The 18,477-nt window shown below is 39.1% G+C and overlaps 1 protein-coding gene across 6 annotated transcripts in view; it reads left to right on the forward strand.

The window, feature by feature from the left end:
* Positions 1–2,782: 2,782 nt before the first annotated feature.
* wdfy3 (WD repeat and FYVE domain containing 3) overlaps positions 2,783–18,477 on the forward strand; it is a 154,199-nt gene continuing 138,504 nt past the window's right edge. For 3 of the 6 annotated variants that reach the window (XM_047380825.1, XM_047380827.1, XM_047380828.1), the window contains exon 1: positions 2,784–3,818. In XM_047380825.1, coding sequence (XP_047236781.1) covers positions 3,739–3,818 — 80 coding nt within the window. In that variant the 5' untranslated portion in view covers positions 2,784–3,738. Of the gene's footprint in view, positions 3,819–18,477 lie in introns of all 6 variants that reach the window. The other 3 variants (XM_047380824.1, XM_047380823.1, XM_047380826.1) reach the window with 2 other exon arrangements.

An 18,477-nucleotide genomic window follows, 5' to 3' on the forward strand; every position in this document is an offset into this window, starting at 1 on the left:
TAAGAGGATAGGCCTGAAATTCCTTCAGGTTAATGTAGAAAAAACACAGATCAGCGGTCAACTAGACTCCATCAGACTACAAACTACAAAGCGTGAAAAAAAACCTTGATGTAGTCATAGACTTATACTTAAATTTTAACAACCATATGAAGTCTACTACAAAATTAGACCAAAAACAAATGCATGATTTAATTTCCAATATGATGTATCAGTGTTTTTCAACCCTGGCCTTCGAGGCACACTGCTCTGCAGGTTTTAGACATTGCTCTACTTTAACACACCTGATTCAGATGATTACAGTTCAGGAAAAGTCTGTTTTTCAGCCATTAACTGAAATGAGGTGTGCTGAACAGGGGAAATGTCTAAAGCATGTAGGGCAGTGTGCTTTGAGGACCAGAGTTGAAAAACACTGTGCCATATAATGGTAATGGTGTTTTATAGCTGTCGTTAACAATTAAAAAGCTTTAAAAAGCTGCTGCTCATCAATAATGCTGCTGCCAGAGTCCTGACCAACACAAGGAAAATTGATCATACGTCACCAGTGGTCTCCTGTCTGTAAACTGTATATATTTTAATGTCCTGGGATTGGTCTGTGAGGCACTGAATGGCTTTGAGCGTAAATACATCTCAGTGTGTGTTAGTGTTTCCAGGATTTACATTGATCAGACATAACAATTATGACCACCAAGAGGGGAAGTGAATATTGCTGACAATCTGTTCATCACCTGCAAGTGTGTGGGCCATATTAACCAGCCAAAGAAGACTTTGTCCTTAGAGTTGATGCTTTAGAAGCAGAAAAAAATAGGCAAACCTGAAGATTTGAGCAACTCTGACAAGGGACAAATCTTGGTGACTAGAAGACAGAATCAGAACATCTCCAAAAATTACAGGTCAGTATCTACCTATAGGATGGCATTCCCTGAAGAGTGTGGCATCTTTCAGAAGGATAAGGCCACCTGCCACAAAGCACAAATTCTGCAGGAATATATTGAGAAACAAAAACAAGCTTCAGGTGTTAAAATGGCCCCCAAACTCCCCAGATCTGTTTGAGCATCTCTAGGACCCATACAGGCCCCCCAATTTACACTCTCAAAAGAACGTCTTAATGCCAGATATCACAACACACTTTTAGGTGTCTAGAGAAGTCCATGCATTATTGGAGAGGGGCTGTTTTGGCACCAAAAAGGGGACTAAGGGACTATTAAATGTTATGCCTTATCTGTGTATTATACATGTTCCTCAGTAATGGAACCAACTTCCAACAAACCTGACATATACATCAGCTGTTCCTACTTTAAACTGTTATTAATTTACTGGAGATGTCCTGTAATTGCATTAAAAGCTTACTTTAGCAGTTTATATCTCAACCAGCTTTTCAAACTTGAGTTTTACTGTCTATACAATGCTTCAATTTGAAAAATTAATTTTCCATGTTTTTAATGTTCTTTTTATGTCCTTTACTTTTTTCTGTAGAACACTTCGAATTGTCTTGTTTATAGAGTTCCTTGACTTGCATATTTAACTGCAAGATCATAGAAAATAACTTCAGTGTACATCTCAAAAAATGTTCTACTATGAATTTGTATAGTTCAATATTTTTTGTTGTTCATTTAAGAAAGTGAAACCCAAATATTATATAGCTTTATTAAACAAAGAGTGAAATATTTCAAGTCTTTATTTCTTGTAAATCGATGATTATGGCTTAAAGATACTGAAAAACCAAAACTTAGTGTCTCATAAAATTGGCACATTGTGCAAAAGTTAAATATTGGAAACACATGGTGTCACACCCTAATCAACTAATTAACTCAAAACACCTGCAAAGCATTTTGCCAAAGAAGATGGTTGTTCACAGATGGCTGTATCCAATCATATACATAGAAAGTTCAGTGGAAGGAAAAACAGTGGTAGGAAAAAGTTGCACCAGCAGCAGATATAGCCACAGCCTTGAGAGGATTGTCAAGCTAAATTCAAAAAGAAATTGAGGGAGCTTCCCAGGAAGTGGACTGATGCTGGAGTCAGCACAAGAGCCATGGCGCACAGACAGCACCTACACATGGGTACAAGCATGTTACCTGGGTTAAGAAGAAGAACTTGACTTTTGCTCATTTGTCCAAAGTCCTGTTTTCAGTTGAAAGTAAAGTTTGCATTTTGTGTTGAGGTCAAGGTCAAAGAGTCTGGAGGATAAGTGGAGAGGAATCAATGTCATGTGAAGTTCAGTGTGAACTGTGAAGTTTCTACAGTCAGTGATTGTCAGAGTTAGACATAAAGATAAACTCAGAGAAGATATGGAATGAAGACACAACCGAGTCAAAGTTATCTTTGGCTGGCCAGGGAGAGAGAGTCCATTCTCTCAGAGGAGCTGCCCTGTGTCACAGCCTTTTATTAAAGAAAGAAAAAACACTCATGTTACAGCATCGTGGGTGTGGCTACACACAGTTTCACAAATACAAGTCCTACTGAATAAAACAGATTCTGGCCAGATGCTGATACAGCCCACACGTCCACATCTGGCATCCAAGGACACGTAGATTGGCTGGGGTGCGAACAACCTGCTTCCCAAACTCCTCCGCACACACACAAATTCCTGCTCCGTCTGCATAGCAACCACCCAAATGCAACTCTAAAACACGATGACAATTCTGTTAATAGTCCATAAAAATACTTCAAAGATAAATGTAAAAAGTATTCACCAAACGTTCACCAAACTAAATAAATGAAAATGTATTTTAATGGTAAATCATAAAGATAAAGAATCTTTTTAAACTAAGCAATGATAATACATGGACAAATCTTCCAACAGTGATGATTTGGGTGCCATGTCATCTGCTGGTGTTGGTCCACTTGGTTTTCTAAAGTCCACGGTCAACGCAGCCTACTGGGAAACATCAGAGCACCTCATGCTTTCCTTTGGTGACAAGCTTTATTGAGATGCTGATTTCATTTTCCAGCAGGACTTGGCACCAACAGCCTGTTCAGTGACCATGAACCCCACTGAGAATCTATGGAGTATTGATTGTCAAGAGGAAGATGACAGACACCAGACCCAACACTGCAGAAGACCCAAAGGCCGCTATCAAAGAACCCTGGGCTACCAATACACCTCATCAGAACTACAGGTCTCCTCCGTATTGATGCAGTAATTCATGCAAAAGAAGCCCCAACCACGTATTGAGTGTGAAGAAATGAACACACCTTTTAGAAGCCTGACACTTCTGTTTAAATATCATTTATAATTGATCCTATATAATATAAACTTTTTATAGGACACTGAATTTTGGGATTTCATTATCTGTTAACAAAAATCATCAAAATTACAAGAAATAAATGATTGGAATGTTTCACTCTGTGTGTAAATAATCTATATAAGTTTCACTTTCTGCAATGAGTGACCAAAAATCTTTACTTTTTCACCATATTCTATTTTTTTTTAGATGTAAATTTATTTAGTCCTAAGGAACGGGTAATGAATATTTTCCTTGTGTCCATTAATGCAAGTCATTGAGTGCTTTCCTCCGTGCATCCAACAGATGTCAGCTTAGTGCTGCAGATGTGGCTCCTCGCTCGGTGCTGGCAGGGTGAGGAGGATGCTGTTCGGAGCAAACTCGGCGCTGGGACCTAATCGTAACCGGGACGAGCTCCGCTTGATTTGGATGTTGAGGAAAAATGGCCACCGGTAAAAGGAAGGAGAGGAAGCGGTCACCACTTTTAGGTTTAATTATCGCCTGAGACATATGGATGTACACGGAGCGACTCACACATTGGAGGTTATCGTCAACGTTCCCACAGAAGAATTCCGCTTCAGACGCCGCTCACTGGTGAGTAGACGATGGATACCCCAAGGTTTCTGGAGCGGCTAGTTAGCACCGCCAGCTAGCCGCCTAGCACAGTTAGCATACAGAGGAATGTACATCACGTCAGTCACCAGCAACGGTGCAGACACCGTTAGCGTCACAGAAATATTCTTAACAAAGACTTTACGAACTCAACCGTCGCTCTATAACCCATCCTATTAGCTTATTTCTATATCTTGTGTTATTTTGTTTTATTAGAAAACGTCACGGTTTAGTTTGACAGTTGTCGCTCAGATTCTGCGATGCTACTGCGATCAGCTGGTTAGCTTCGTGAGCTAACACGGTTAACTGGAAACATTTGGGTGAGAAACTGCAGGTCTGCAGCAGTGTTTCTACTCCCGGTTAAAGGGGATGACTAAAGGAAATTCAACTGCTTTGGAGAAAAAACACAAGGACACTGATAACCATAACCTTGACAGGCTGGAGTATGATTCGGTGTTATTATTAGGCAACATTAGTAAATCGTGGTTGGCCAACAAAATCCTCAGCCATCGATGACTGACGACTGTATATTCTCGATATTTCGTACTCTGTGTGGTTGCATCGACTAGATTTATTGTATGCTGCAGATTGCTTCTGGTCAGCGCATTGTTTCTGGAAATAGGGCGACTACCTGAATGTCTGCACATAAGTTAAATAGCATACTGCATCTTCGTGTCTGCCTTGTATAAGGCAAATGTTTTTCAAAAACATTGTACATCAAAACAAACGATTTAATCCGCAAAAGTAGTAAAATAACTTTGTTCCTTGTATTCTAAAAAATAGGACATCTACAGCCATTAAAGAGCTGAAATTTCCATCCGACAATTGATCTTTAATGCATGATCAAACTTTTTAATGATGAGAATACATGTTTTATTTAGCCAAAAAGGCAGGTTTGTTGCTCTAGAATATATTTTCACTTTTACAAACAGCAACAGAGAATATTCAGCATGTTTTGTTCTTTTAAAGTAAAGATGATTGTTGCATTCTAAAGTTTCCAATTTATGATTAGGATCCAGACCTTTTCTAGGCATCTCCTCATGCATGAAAACAGTGGATTCTGGGAATATAGGTAGCTGGAAACTTAGACTGATCCACTTGTTTTCCGGTACATCAATAATGGTTTTGTGTGACTAAAACTTTAACAGTAAGACTCGTTTATGTTGCCAGCAGGAATGATGAAAGTAGATAATGAATATTCTCCTGGTTGTGTTTACGTCATTATTGGTAATTTTTAAACCTGCAGCCTACAATGATGAATAAATAGCTGTGTTTGAGGGGACGATGCAGCCAGTCAAGGGATTGGAACACAAAAAAAGCTTTAGACTTTGTGATAGTAACACATTTACTCTTGTGCCTTGACCAACAGATGCTAATACAGTCTTCTTTATGCTCTTTGCTTATAAATAACTTATGGTACAAGCGAATGACTTTAAGGCTTTTACCGTACATATCAGGATATTATAATGAAAATGGTTCCATTTGTTTTTTACCTGATTCCAATATTACTTGGACCTAACCTCAAGTGCACAAGAACAGAATACCAGCTACTGCAGTGTTGTTCTGTATCCAACAGATTCAAAGGCAAAGTAGAGAAGCTGTCTAGCTTGTGGAACCACCTTTATTTCATTGCTTGCATGACCCAGTTTGGACCAGGATTCAGCTGTCAGACAGATGGCCTCACATTTGAATCTAGAATACTTTAGCATACAGAAGAGTCCATCGTCAACTCAATGATTGCGAAGTGCCCCTGCCTAGTGGATGCAAAACAAGCCCAGATCATTTTGTTATTGTACTGTCATGACCTTTAGCACTTAACATGCTAACTGAGGCCTGTAGTATCTGAAATGAAGCTGTTGGGGTTTTCTGGCATTTCTCTGAGCATTGCATGGCCTGACCTTGAAGTGAATTTGCTGGGACATTCACTCCTTGGAAGATGAGCAACTGTCCTAAATAGTTTCCACTTGTCAATCTCCTTTCTCAATTGTAGAATGATGGACAGCAACAGTTGCTTCTCTAGGATCATTCTTGATGTCCTTCCTCTTTGGTGTTGTGTTTTATGCACACCTGTATGATCCAAAAAGACAATATGTCAAAACTCGTACATTTATAGTTGTGGTCACATTTGCTGATGACCAATTAAATGTGCGGGGTGAAAAATATGATCCAGAACCAAATGAGGGAAGTCTTATGTATTGCATGATTCTGTATGAATTAACATAGAATGTTTTGGCTGAAATCACAACAGATTTTATATAATTTAGGGAACAGAGAAATATGTAACAGCTGCTAATGGAACACCCTTAGCTTAGACTTGAAGGTTTGTGAGGAAAGAAATAGTATTTTGTCTGGAGCAGTTTACAGAACACATAAATAAGTTACAGCTACATGTATACTTGTATTTAAGATGGCATAAAAAGTCACAGCAATGTGACTTGATACTGCCATTGGGACAGTTTGATGAGTCTGATGTTCTTAAGTTAGTAATGCCGTTTTAAAATGAAATTTCTGTTAAAAATAATGTGATATGCATGATATTAGGTGTAGTGGGTCCTGGGTTAGATTCACTACCTTGGAACATTATTCATACCCCTGGCAGATTTAGATTTCAAATAATTTTCATTCAACCAATCTTTTTCTTGTTAACTTTCTGTTAACAAAAATGGGCATGACAAAATATTTATACCCTTCTCAGTAATCAGTGTAAAAATCTTTGTTGGGATCACAGCAGTGAAGTCCTTGTTGTCGCTGGCCAGCGTGTGGCATGTTTCCTCTGGCGATTTAACGATGTTTGGGATTGAGCTCCAGGTCTTGATGGCCTCCTTGTCATCACCCTAATGTTTCGCTCCCTCCACAGATTCTCAATCTGTGTATAAAACATATTTTTGCTGCTGGCGTTCAACTTGGTGTATAACCTTCAGCCTGTAATTATTTTGTTTGGATATTTTTAACCTATTTGAATAAATCAGTTTGTGGTCTATGTAAGCTGAAAATATGACTGCCAGCTACCAGCAGAATGCAGTGAAGCAGTTCTGTCAGCACTTTCCACCTTATTTGGCAACAGATGATCATTTGAGTCAAATCTAATATGAAAACCAAATTATCTGAAGTGGTGGTTAATGTCTTGCATTTAGAGGAATTTGCACGTTGCTCTCAATGCTAAACTCTTTTTCTGCCTGGTTGTAACTTTATACTGAAATTGAGTTTATTTCTGCACAGAGAGCTGTGCGTGAAAGGACAGCAGAGTCACTGTGTGCTTGAACTGGAAGCAAGAGGCTCTGATTTCATGAACTTTGATTTTCCTGTTTATGTACTTTAGCCGCAGTCTTTAAAATAAGTAATGAAGTGAACTGACCCACATTAACCCTCAAGTGTCATATGAGGATTTTGACTTGGTGTCTAAAAAAAAAAAACACACACACACACAAAGTGGTATAGAGATGCACAGATCTGAATGTTTTGGTTGATTTCTTGTCACCTGCTTTTGTAAAGATTTGAAGTGTGAATGTGAATTTAATCTAATTCTGACTTCTCTTTAAAAACTGTAATATTTGATAAAAGAAAAGTATCTTAATCCTTTTTTTCTTATGTTCCTGACTTTAACACCTTTTTCTTGCAACCCATGATGCTTTGCATGAATAATGTGTTACTTCTGAAGTAATGTTACTTCTGGAAAAGCATTTTTACATGTAAACAATCTCACACATCAAAATACAGATACAAACATGTGCGAACATCAACATTAAACCTCAAACGGAAATGTTAAATCACAGTGTTCATCCTATAAAGATGATGAAATGGCCTCTCATTATTAGCAAATTTAGTCACCTCCATTACTATGGACAGAGAAGCTACGAACAACCGAAAAGCTTTAAGGAACGTCCGCAATAAAACAGAAATAAGGTCTGCCAAGTTTTGTTGAAGAAAACCCTCATGTACCTGAAGCTAGAGCCGAAACACCAAAATTAACTGGGCTTGGGTTGTAATGTCAGAAGTACAGATGGCTGGCTGCTCCTGTGTTGTGGAAGCAGGGCGGTCTTGCAGCCACACAGGTGGAGTGTTATGAAAGTAAAGATATATTTAAATTCAATGTCGTGCTACTGATGGGTTTTTACCAATCATGGTAAATGGTAAATGGCCTGCATTTGTATAGCTTTACTCTGCCATCAGTCACCCAGCCATTCATACACACATTCACTTATTGACAGTGGTAACCTACATTGTAGCCACAGCTGCCCTGGGGCAGCCTGACAGAAGCGGGGCTGCCATACAATCGGTGCCACTGAGCCCTCTGACCACCATCAGCAGGCGAGGAGGGTGAAGCATCTTGCCCCAGGACACAGCGACTGAGATGAGATGGACGGAGCAGGGGTTCGAACTCCTTTGCTATATTTTACCAGAGGTTGTGCTCCAATCAATCCAACAGCATCACTGTCAGGAATAAGTTGGATTTTGGTTTCCAAAGTGATGTCGGTCACTAATATTGAAATATTTCAAAATTAACACAAAATTACATTTCACATTTGTTTAGCGTTTTATTTTAGCAATTAGCTCGGCTAGCATTAGTAGAACAGTATCCAGCATGTTCCATGACTAAAACAACAACTTTCCTGTGCTGCGTTCAGAACTGCAGACATGCCTCAACATGTCGTAGAAAATACAGGTTCCTTTTGATAAGCTTCATGCATGTTTTTCCCTCCGGTGACTCGCCGATACAAAAAAATATCTAACTTCACCCGTTAACAGTGTCCACACTGACGGATGTTTTTAATGTCAAATAGTAGCACTGAATCATGGTGCATTTACTGATCAGAAAAGGGTTGTATTTTTGAGTTTTGGATTGACAGGTCACAGTTCCCTTTATGTTGTGTTTATTAGACCTTTTTTTAAAGGGAAAAGCACCAAAGCATGATTTGCATTTGACCATACAGTAACTGTAGCCTTGGGTTCTTCCATTCTTCTGCTTTTCTCCCACTCACCTTTTATTGCCAGCAGGCATTGTAACTTGAAACTTCTGTCAGCAGTTGAGTTGGCTCTCCTCTGCAAGACTAAAACAAGGGTTGCCTTAACATAAATGCAAGCATCTTTCATCTAAATGTTTTGCTTTGGCTCGGGAGGATATCACAGCTGTTCATTTATTTGTTCAAAGCTCCTTTTGGTTACATGAATCTCAGCAGTTTTTAGGTAGTTTTAGTGGCTGACTGAGCATTCCCAAAGTTCTGTAATGGATCAGCTTCAGATAGGATGTTGGTGACATTTAATTTGATTGTAGCCCACATTTCAGTAAATAATACCCTGAAAGTGTATTCTTTAAAACTATTAGTGTATTTTTATAAATATGAACAATTCTTCTGGTAATGTATCCTGTGTTTGTTGTGTATCTTTCACAGCTTGGTTAATGTTCTGCAACTGTAGATTTTATCACAATATTTGCATTTCAGATCATGTAAAACAAAAAGGAAAGTGCTGCCCTGGAACTAACAATTGTGTCTTTATAGTGCGAAACAGGTTCAACGGACCCGGGGTTATTTTCAGAGATCTGGGTTACGTCAGATCAGTAACAACAAAGGTCTTATTTTCATGTACTAAAAATCTGTTTATCATCTTGGAAAGTTGTGTAAAATGGTTTGGGGTGCGATAAAGAGGACTAATTGGAGTGAAAAAGCTGAAAGGAAACGTACAGGTCCTTCTCAAAATATTAGCATATTGTGATAAAGTTCATTATTTTCCATAATGTCATGATGAAAATTTAACATTCATATATTTTAGATTCATTGCACACTAATTGAAATATTTCAGGTCTTTTATTGTCTTAATACGGATGATTTTGGCATACAGCTCATGAAAACCCAAAATTCCTATCTCACAAAATTAGCATATCATTAAAAGGGTCTCTAAACGAGCTATGAACCTAATCATCTGAATCAACGGGTTAACTCTAAACACCTGCAAAAGATTCCTGAGGCCTTTAAAACTCCCAGCCTGGTTTATCACTCAAAACCCCAATCATGGGTAAGACTGCCGACCTGACTGCTGTCCAGAAGGCCACTATTGACACCCTCAAGCAAGAGGGTAAGACACAGAAAGAAATTTCTGAACGAATAGGCTGTTCCCAGAGTGCTGTATCAAGGCACCTCAGTGGGAAGTTTGTGGGAAGGAAAAAGTGTGGCAGAAAACGCTGCACAACAAGAAGAGGTGACCGGACCCTGAGGAAGATTGTGGAGAAGGGCCGATTCCAGACCTTGGGGGACCTGCGGAAGCAGTGGACTGAGTCTGGACTAGAAACATCCAGAGCCACCGTGCACAGGCGTGTGCAGGAAATGGGCTACAGGTGCCGCATTCCCCAGGTCAAGCCACTTTTGAACCAGAAACAGCGGCAGAAGCGCCTTTCCTGGGCTACAGAGAAGCAGCACTGGACTGTTGCTCAGTGGTCCAAAGTACTTTTTTAAGATTAAAGCAAATTCTGCATGTCATTCGGAAATCAAGGTGCCAGAGTCTGGAGGAAGACTGGGGAGAAGGAAATGCCAAAATGCCAGAAGTCCAGTGTCAAGTACCCACAGTCAGTGATGGTCTGGGGTGCCGTGTCAGCTGCTGGTGTTGGTCCACTGTGTTTTATCAAGGGCAGGATCAATGCAGCTAGCTATCAGGAGATTTTGGAGCACTTCATGCTTCCATCTGCTGAAAAGCTTTATGGAGATGAAGATTTCATTTTTCATCACGACCTGGCACCTGCTCACAGTGCCAAAACCACTGGTAAATGGTTTACTGACCATGGTATCACTGTGCTCAATTGGCCTGCCAACTCTCCTGACCTGAACCCCATAGAGAATCTGTGGGATATTGTGAAGAGAACGTTGAGAGACTCAAGACCCAACACTCTTGATGAGCTAAAGCCCGCTATCGAAGCATCCTGGGCCTCCATAAGACCTCAGCAGTGCCACAGGCTGATTGCCTCCATGCCACACCGCATTGAAGCAGTCATTTCTGCAAAAGGATTCCCGACCAAGTATTGAGTGCATAACTGTACATGATTATTTGAAGGTTGACATTTCTTTTATTAAAAACACTTTTCTTTTATTGGTCGGATGAAATATGCTAATTTTGTGAGAAAGGAATTTTGGGTTTTCATGAGCTGTATGCCACAATTATCCGTATTAAGACAATAAAAGACCTGAAATATTTCAGTTAGTGTGCAATGATTCTAAAATATATGAATGTTAAATTTTCATCATGACATTATGGAAAATAATGAACTTTATCACAATATGCTAATATTTTGAGAAGGACCTGTAGTTAAAACAAAAAATAAGACATTGAATCCGTGAATAACTGAGCTAATAAATCACACAGGCATAGATAGGACATTTTTCACTGCACATTTCATTGACCTGATTAGAATCAATGTGCTGCATGTTTCCCCTGTTAAGACAGGAAGGAAAGTTTTAGCATTAATTTCTGATAAACTCCTAAATGCTCTATGCACCAAATAAGCTATAAAGATAAAACAGATTGGTTTTATCTGTATTTATTATATATTTATGATATTTTAGTTGTCCAAGATCATATTAAATTTTTTATTAAAGGTGTGATGGTTTTGAGTCATAAAAGAAAATAATAGGCCTGATTTGTATATGAACATACAGGCACAATATGAAGAAGCTTGGGTGGTATGATGTTCTCTGCTTTCATAGACTTTAGGTTTTAATGGATACAAGGTGGAGAAATCCTTTATTGTTCACATGTTGGAAATTTTTCTAAAGGAATGAAAAGGTGCTGTGTTTTTCCCTTTTTCATTTTTTTTGAAAAGCTGTTAATCAGTTTAGGTTTGTCGATCTGTAATTAGGACCCTGCCTCTCGCCCATAGACTGCTGGAGATAGGCACCAGCTCCCCTGCGACCCACTATGGAATAAGCGGTAGAAAATGACTGACTGTCGCGATGCCCAAATAATTTTGAAAAATAAATTCCTGTTTTTTTATCAACATTTTGAAAATTGTATATCGTTCTCAATAATCAGTGGAAAAACCTCTATAGGCATCAAAGCAATCAAGTCCTTCTTATAACTGCTGACCAGCTTTTTGCTGGTTTCCACTGGTATTTTGACAATTTATATTAAGATTATATGGTATTAAGACTATTTTCCAAGTCTTTGTGGTTGAAAGGCCTCCTTGCCATCACCCTCATTTCTAGCTTCCTCCGCAGATTCTCTAACAGATTAAAGCATGGACTCTGGCTGGGCCACTGCGAAGCGTTAATATTACTTCTAGTCAGATGAAATATGTTGCATTTAAAAGACTACTTTCAATTTGAATCTTTCAGAGGTGTGAATAATTTTGGGTTTAATTGCTCAACATGATCAAATTGATTTCAACTGAAACAGAAGGCAACAATGGTTCCTACAGCTGCAAAAACAAAATTATTACAGTTATAGAAATAATTTCTAAAACCTTCATTTATGTTGGCTTTAGCAAAGATCTAGAAAATATAGAATAAACCCCCAACCAACTTAGTATCAGATTTTCTTATTCGTTTTTTGCCAGTCTACCTTTTTCTTTCAGCCAGCTGACCAGCAGTGTGTAGCAATAGGTGATGGAAGGACAGGGCTGCATCGCTCTAGCCTTCATCCAGCATCTTCTCTGTCATCTTGATCTCGTGACTGGCCCATGCCTGCTACAGTTAAATATGTTCATTGCTGACCACAAAAACGTGCTCAGGTTCCTAGTTAAGAGGTAGGTTTGAATGCAACAGAAACTAAAGGAATTGCAAGATTATTTAAACATCAGAACATCTGTACCTAACCTTGACCTGAATTTTACTCTACATGAAACCAAGTGCATCAATTCATTAGAAAATCAGAAAACAAATATAGAAACTTTTCAGAGTTTGACTTGCAGTTTAATGAAAAATTGGCTGTATTTGATCTCTGGCCATTTGTTTGGTTTGTCAGCCTCCCGAGCCTCTCGTCCGGCTCCATAGCATGCCTTGGTTGGCCTTCATGCTTCTGATTGGTGTGAAGGTTGGCTTGGTGATGTCTTAAATTGCTTACTTTGATAGTTATATTCCAACAATAACATTTCAGAGAATTAAACTGTACAGAGCGGTTTCTTTCTATACTTAAATTGCATTTTGTAGAGTTTTACTTGATTGTAAATAGAAACATTTTAGTAATATAGCTGCTCATATGAAAGGATGAAAGCAAAGCTTTATGCTGCAGAGACTAATCTTATGATCTGATATTACATTTTATCCATATGAATCCCTCTTTGTGCTGCAGCACTTTGGATTAGTTGCTTGTTAGGCTGTTGTTATTGATTATATGTAACTATGAAGCTACATTTAAATCTTGTGGATAATGCAGCACAGGTCCATTGCTAATCTACTTCTGAGAGAACAAAGAGCGCTTCTTTGGGCCAGGGGAAGGGAGGAAGATGAAGCAGACTGTGTGTTTTATTCCTTTCAGTAAAGATGCAGCGTCAGACTGCAGACTTTAGCAGCGTTTCACCAGGTTCTTTGTGTCTTGACATAAATGGGATAGGATCATTCTTAACTAGTCAAGGACCGATATGACAATTTGGTCCGATTTCGATATCCATTATTATTATTGCTCCACCCTATTTCTCCACCCTTTGACACCCTGAAAACCACCGCACCACTAACATTGCCTCTGATGCTTCAGTTAAACACCACAATCCTGCACTGCATCACTGTCACATGACCAAACAAATACCACATGTCCAACCCCCTCCCCTGCTGAAACACATACACAGGCGGCAACAAGATGCAAATAAACATTGGTTAGTAATATCGGCCCAGTTTTACGTATCGGATCGATATACTAAATAATGAATTAGCCCTCAAGGAATTGGCTTGCACATCACAAGAGCCACCACACATAGTTGTGAGGTGGTGCTGCTTATTTTCAGTCAGCCTGATAAACCACAATCAGGCTAGACGCTGGTTCACCACTGATGCTGACTCCTGTTTGACTAATGTACTTTTAATCTAGATTTGCAGAACTGTTTTAGGAATTGCTGGAACTTTGTTAAAAATTAAACTGGATAATTATAGTTTTTTTTAACTATTCTCTTGCTCAGAAGGAACCAAAAGTGCTGAGGATAACAGGAAGTCCGTTTACTGCTAAACAAGCGCAGTCAAGTGAAGAATCATGTCTTGTATTTAGTTACTGTCGTTCTTTATGTTAATTGATCCATGTAAAAGCCTTCAGGAATTTCATGACACATTGTGTTTTGTTTTAAAAATAATGATTTAATGGCTTTCTGTGTTTTGAAGCTGGATGTGTGCTTCAGGGTTATTGTATAGATTACAGTGAAAGCAGGCTAACGCTGTATAGACTGTCTGCTGTAAAAGTCATGTTGTTTTATTGGACAGATGGAAAATGAGATCTTCCTGCTGTGTTTATTGCTGTTTTATTTTGATATGTTTTTTATAAACTCCAGTACATGGCTGCATTGAGTCATATTGTAAAATGTCCTGCATACTTATATGAACTATTCTAATGCAGTTTCAGTTCTCATAATGAGCCCAGTTTTAGACAGAAAATGCGTCAGCTGACATCCCGACTGCAAACAGATTCTGGCTCCTAAGAACCCCTTAAGGCTGCATAACACAACAGGTTTTTATCTCGCTGCTCCTAAAGCCTCTGAGACTGATTGTTGTTTTATATTACTTCATTTAAAAAAAAAATCTTCCTCTGTATATTCAGCCTTGCTTGTGGTGGTGTGTTTATTATGAAAATGTGTTGCCGCCTTCATTCAGCACGGTGGAGGACGTTTTGTTTTCCCCGCTGGACTCATTTTATACGCCTCAGCACACTTCTGGTTGAAACCAGATTTTTAAGTGCTCTTCACACATACATAAGTACATGTCGCCCTTCAATTAAAAAAGAAATGGAAAGCATGGAAAGGGCCTTTCTAAACCAGTACAGTTTGCTTCTCAAGATTAGATATGTTTGTGTTTTGAAGAATAGAGATGAACCAATCCAGGGTTTGTAGTCCAAATGCCGATCACTGATTTTGTAAATTTCTGACCTGCCAATACTAATTTTAGCGTACCAAAACAGGCTTTTCTGCTACCTTTGAATATGAAGAATTTAACTGTATTATCAATAAATCTATTTAGCACTACGTTTTTTGTTAAATACGTTTTCTCAAAAGCAACCTAAATAGCTGTACTCTCTCGTCCTGCATCACTGAAAATCTACAAACACAGTAAAAACCTAAGGGTTATTGGATGGAGGTATCTGTGCAAATAAACCTGGCCATTTACAAGAGCAATCAGACGAGGCATCATCCTGTGTATGGGAGAGAGCAGTTGGTGTTACTCAGCTCTGTGCTGAAACAGGATTTCACTATTATTTCAAAATAAAAAAACAAAATCACTAAAGAAGTGCCTTTTTCAAACTGTCTAAAGAATCTTATATTAGCATTAGCCTGGTTAGCATTGAGCGGTAACTGTAAATATCGGTCTTGGTATACCCTTAACTTAGCTGCTTTTAAAACAGCCTGTTACAGCTGTTGCCCATCCTCTGGCTTCACTTATAACACCACACTGATACTAAAAATAGCTACCTTTGAGTCTTAGTCCTTCATTAACTCAGAGGATTGTTCTTATCAACACAACCTTTAACACTTGGTTTTGGTGTGCTCACTGGCCAATTACTGATTAGTAGCGGTCTGGTATAAAGTCGCCCGTTTCGGTCACCAGTTGATTGCTCGGTGCATTTAAAGGGTCTCTACTGGAGTCCTGGACTAAGCTCAACTCATCTGTTATTGTTGTACCGTCTGTGATTTTCATGTCATCTCCACCTATAGTTAGCTAGCAAACCTTATAGTCATGCTCGTGTAACCATTTATCATTTTAATGAGTAAGACTTGAAAACTGTTATACAGTCTGTGCAAATTTGTTGGTTTAACTAAAAAAGCTGGGTTTTCCCAAATGGTCCAAGCGTTTTTCACACTTCAAAGTAGGGATGCAAATTGTTGATTAATGAATTAATCTAAAGTTGCTTGATCTTATCAATTGACCAATGATTAATTGATAAGTGGCCATTTTATTAAAAGCAAGTTTTCTCTCATATTGAGGGTATTTCCATTCCATGAAAGGCATTTTATTATGCTGAATTAAACAAAGAAGCACATGATATTTAAATTTTGTTTTTATTTTGCCAGCTTTATTAAATAGCGTCTGAATGCACAAAATTAGAGGCCTTAAACATATTTATAAAATATAACAAAAGAGAAAACTATTAGATAACTGAATAGGAAAAAAAGATAGATAGACCAAAATGTAAAACACAATCCCAAATGAAGAGAGATATAAAAATAACATTTAAATTAAAGATGAACTCAAACACAAACCATAAAAATAACTTGAAATATCCCTGACAGATGTAAGAATACAATTAAGAGAACTGGCAACTGAACACTGTGCCAGAGCACTTACAGGCTTCCTGAGCTGAAAACAAACATCCCTCACTGTATGCTTTGATTGAGGACTTTGTAGAAATAAACCTAAATCCAAGTGTTTTTGTTTAAAAAAAAAAGCAGCATGTTAACATGTTCTGGTGTGAGTCGTGTGCGCAGCCTGTTTGCAGTGAGACCAGCTGCAGAGAATACACGTTTAGATGAGAATGATTTTCCTGAGATGCACAAGTATCGTCATGCCAAGGCTGCCAACCTTGGAAACCTTCTCTCTTTGACCTTAGAATTAGCAGAAATCTTCCATGGAGGGGAAAGGAAGGCCAGGCGCTTGTGCCGAGGGTCTAGCATTGTTGCAGCATTGGTGGTGTTGATATGATTTCGACAGATGCAATCTGTTTTAAACAAACAAAACAAATATTTATTATGATTACCATTAAGCTAGCATTACATTTTTATGTATTTAAGTTTCACACTGGAACAAAATTTTTCCTTAGTGACTGTAGAAATGTGTCCAAACATTGATTTTAATTACAACTAACTCAACAATAATAATAAATAGCATTATGGGTAACAGATCAGCAAGCTTTTTTTTTAACTCCTTAAATTTATTACATAAATCATTATAAGGCCTACCTTCAACCTTTCACCAAGTGAGGACTTCACTTTAGATTTGAACTCTGCTGCTTTGCTGCTGTCTCTGTCCAACGCCTTGAGATGTGTTGATGAGGCTGAAGGTAATGGGGAATATGTTGGATGCAGACGCCTCACTCTCAGTAGACATGATGGTAGTTGCACATTTGAATGCCTCCAGCACATGTGCCACGTTCTCCATCAGTGGCCAGTACTCGTCTCTCAACTCCAGCATCCTTGCATCTGAAAGTTTTGTCACAGAGCGGTCCGATAGCACCGCAGACACGGCCCATCTCTGTTCCAGAAGTCTTTGAAACATCTCACTAAGTGAGTTCCACCTGGTTTTACAGGACTGAATTAGATGACGAGCTGGGAGCTGCATTTGTTTTTGCTTCGCTTCCAGTGCTTTGGTAGCGGGAGTGTTGTGGTTGAAATGTTTTACCAGTCTGCTGGCAGCCACAATGACCCGGCTTGCACCAGTAGCAGTGAATCCATCAGTGACAGCCAAATGCAAAGTATGTGCAAAGCATGGATCTCAACTCCAACCTACTCTGGTGGAGTTGCTTGCAGAGACGATGTTTTGTGCATTGTCGTGGGTGCAGGCTACAATGTGACCTCTGAGCCCCCACGACTCCACTGCTTGATTTAGCCTGTTTGCTAAATTGTCAGCTGGATGTCGCTCCGACATACTGTCTGTGAGGAGGACCGCAGACTTTACTTTCCAATGCGTGTCAATGAAGTGAACAGTTACTGTTATGTAGCTCTCTGTTGTCAGTGCAGTCCAACAGTCGGTGGTGAGAGCAACACTTTGTGCTCTTAGCTGTACCTTTAATTCAGCTGGCTTCTTGTTGTAGCGCTCCTCCAAACGGTTGTTTGCTGTCGAAGGAATGTTAAAGCTTGGCTCCATTAAGTGCATTAAGTCACGAAAGCCCTTACCATCAACCATGCTTATTGGCATCAGGTCTTTCTCTATCACATTACAAATTTTTTGCATAACGTCCTCCGCTTTTCTGTCATCGCATGCTCGCCTTTGGAGCGTATCTGTAATTTGTCGTTGAGAAGTTGAATCCCCTCCGCCATGTAGCACGGCTGAATGAGCGTTATTACGGTGATAATTTAAGGAGCTTGTCAAGTGTTTATATTTCAAAACAGAACCGCACAAAATGCATTTTGCATCGTTGTCATTATTAACAAGAGTAAAATAATCCCACACTGGACTCCGTTTGGACTGTTTCATTGCTACCGTTATGTGATGCCTCCGCCATCAGAGAGCCTGCTATACAGAAATCAGCTGGCTCAGCTTAAGGGTGACCAGCGCCCTCGTCTGGATAGCGACCACACTACAACACTGAGAGAATGTCCAAGCGGACGTTATCAGTTAATCGGATGGAACAAAGACAAGACAATTAATCATAAATCAATTATTTGTTTGCGTCCCTACTACAAAGTAAAAGACATTGTATTGGCTGCTTCAGCTTACTGTCTGTTTGTGATGTGACCTGCTCTCTGCTGTGCTCAGATAGCTGTCTGTGTTCAGTATTATGACTTTCAAGGCATGTTAAGAGTAGAACA

This window comes from Girardinichthys multiradiatus, chromosome 12, assembly GCF_021462225.1.
Source record: "Girardinichthys multiradiatus isolate DD_20200921_A chromosome 12, DD_fGirMul_XY1, whole genome shotgun sequence".
Lineage (NCBI taxonomy): Eukaryota > Metazoa > Chordata > Actinopteri > Cyprinodontiformes > Goodeidae > Girardinichthys > Girardinichthys multiradiatus.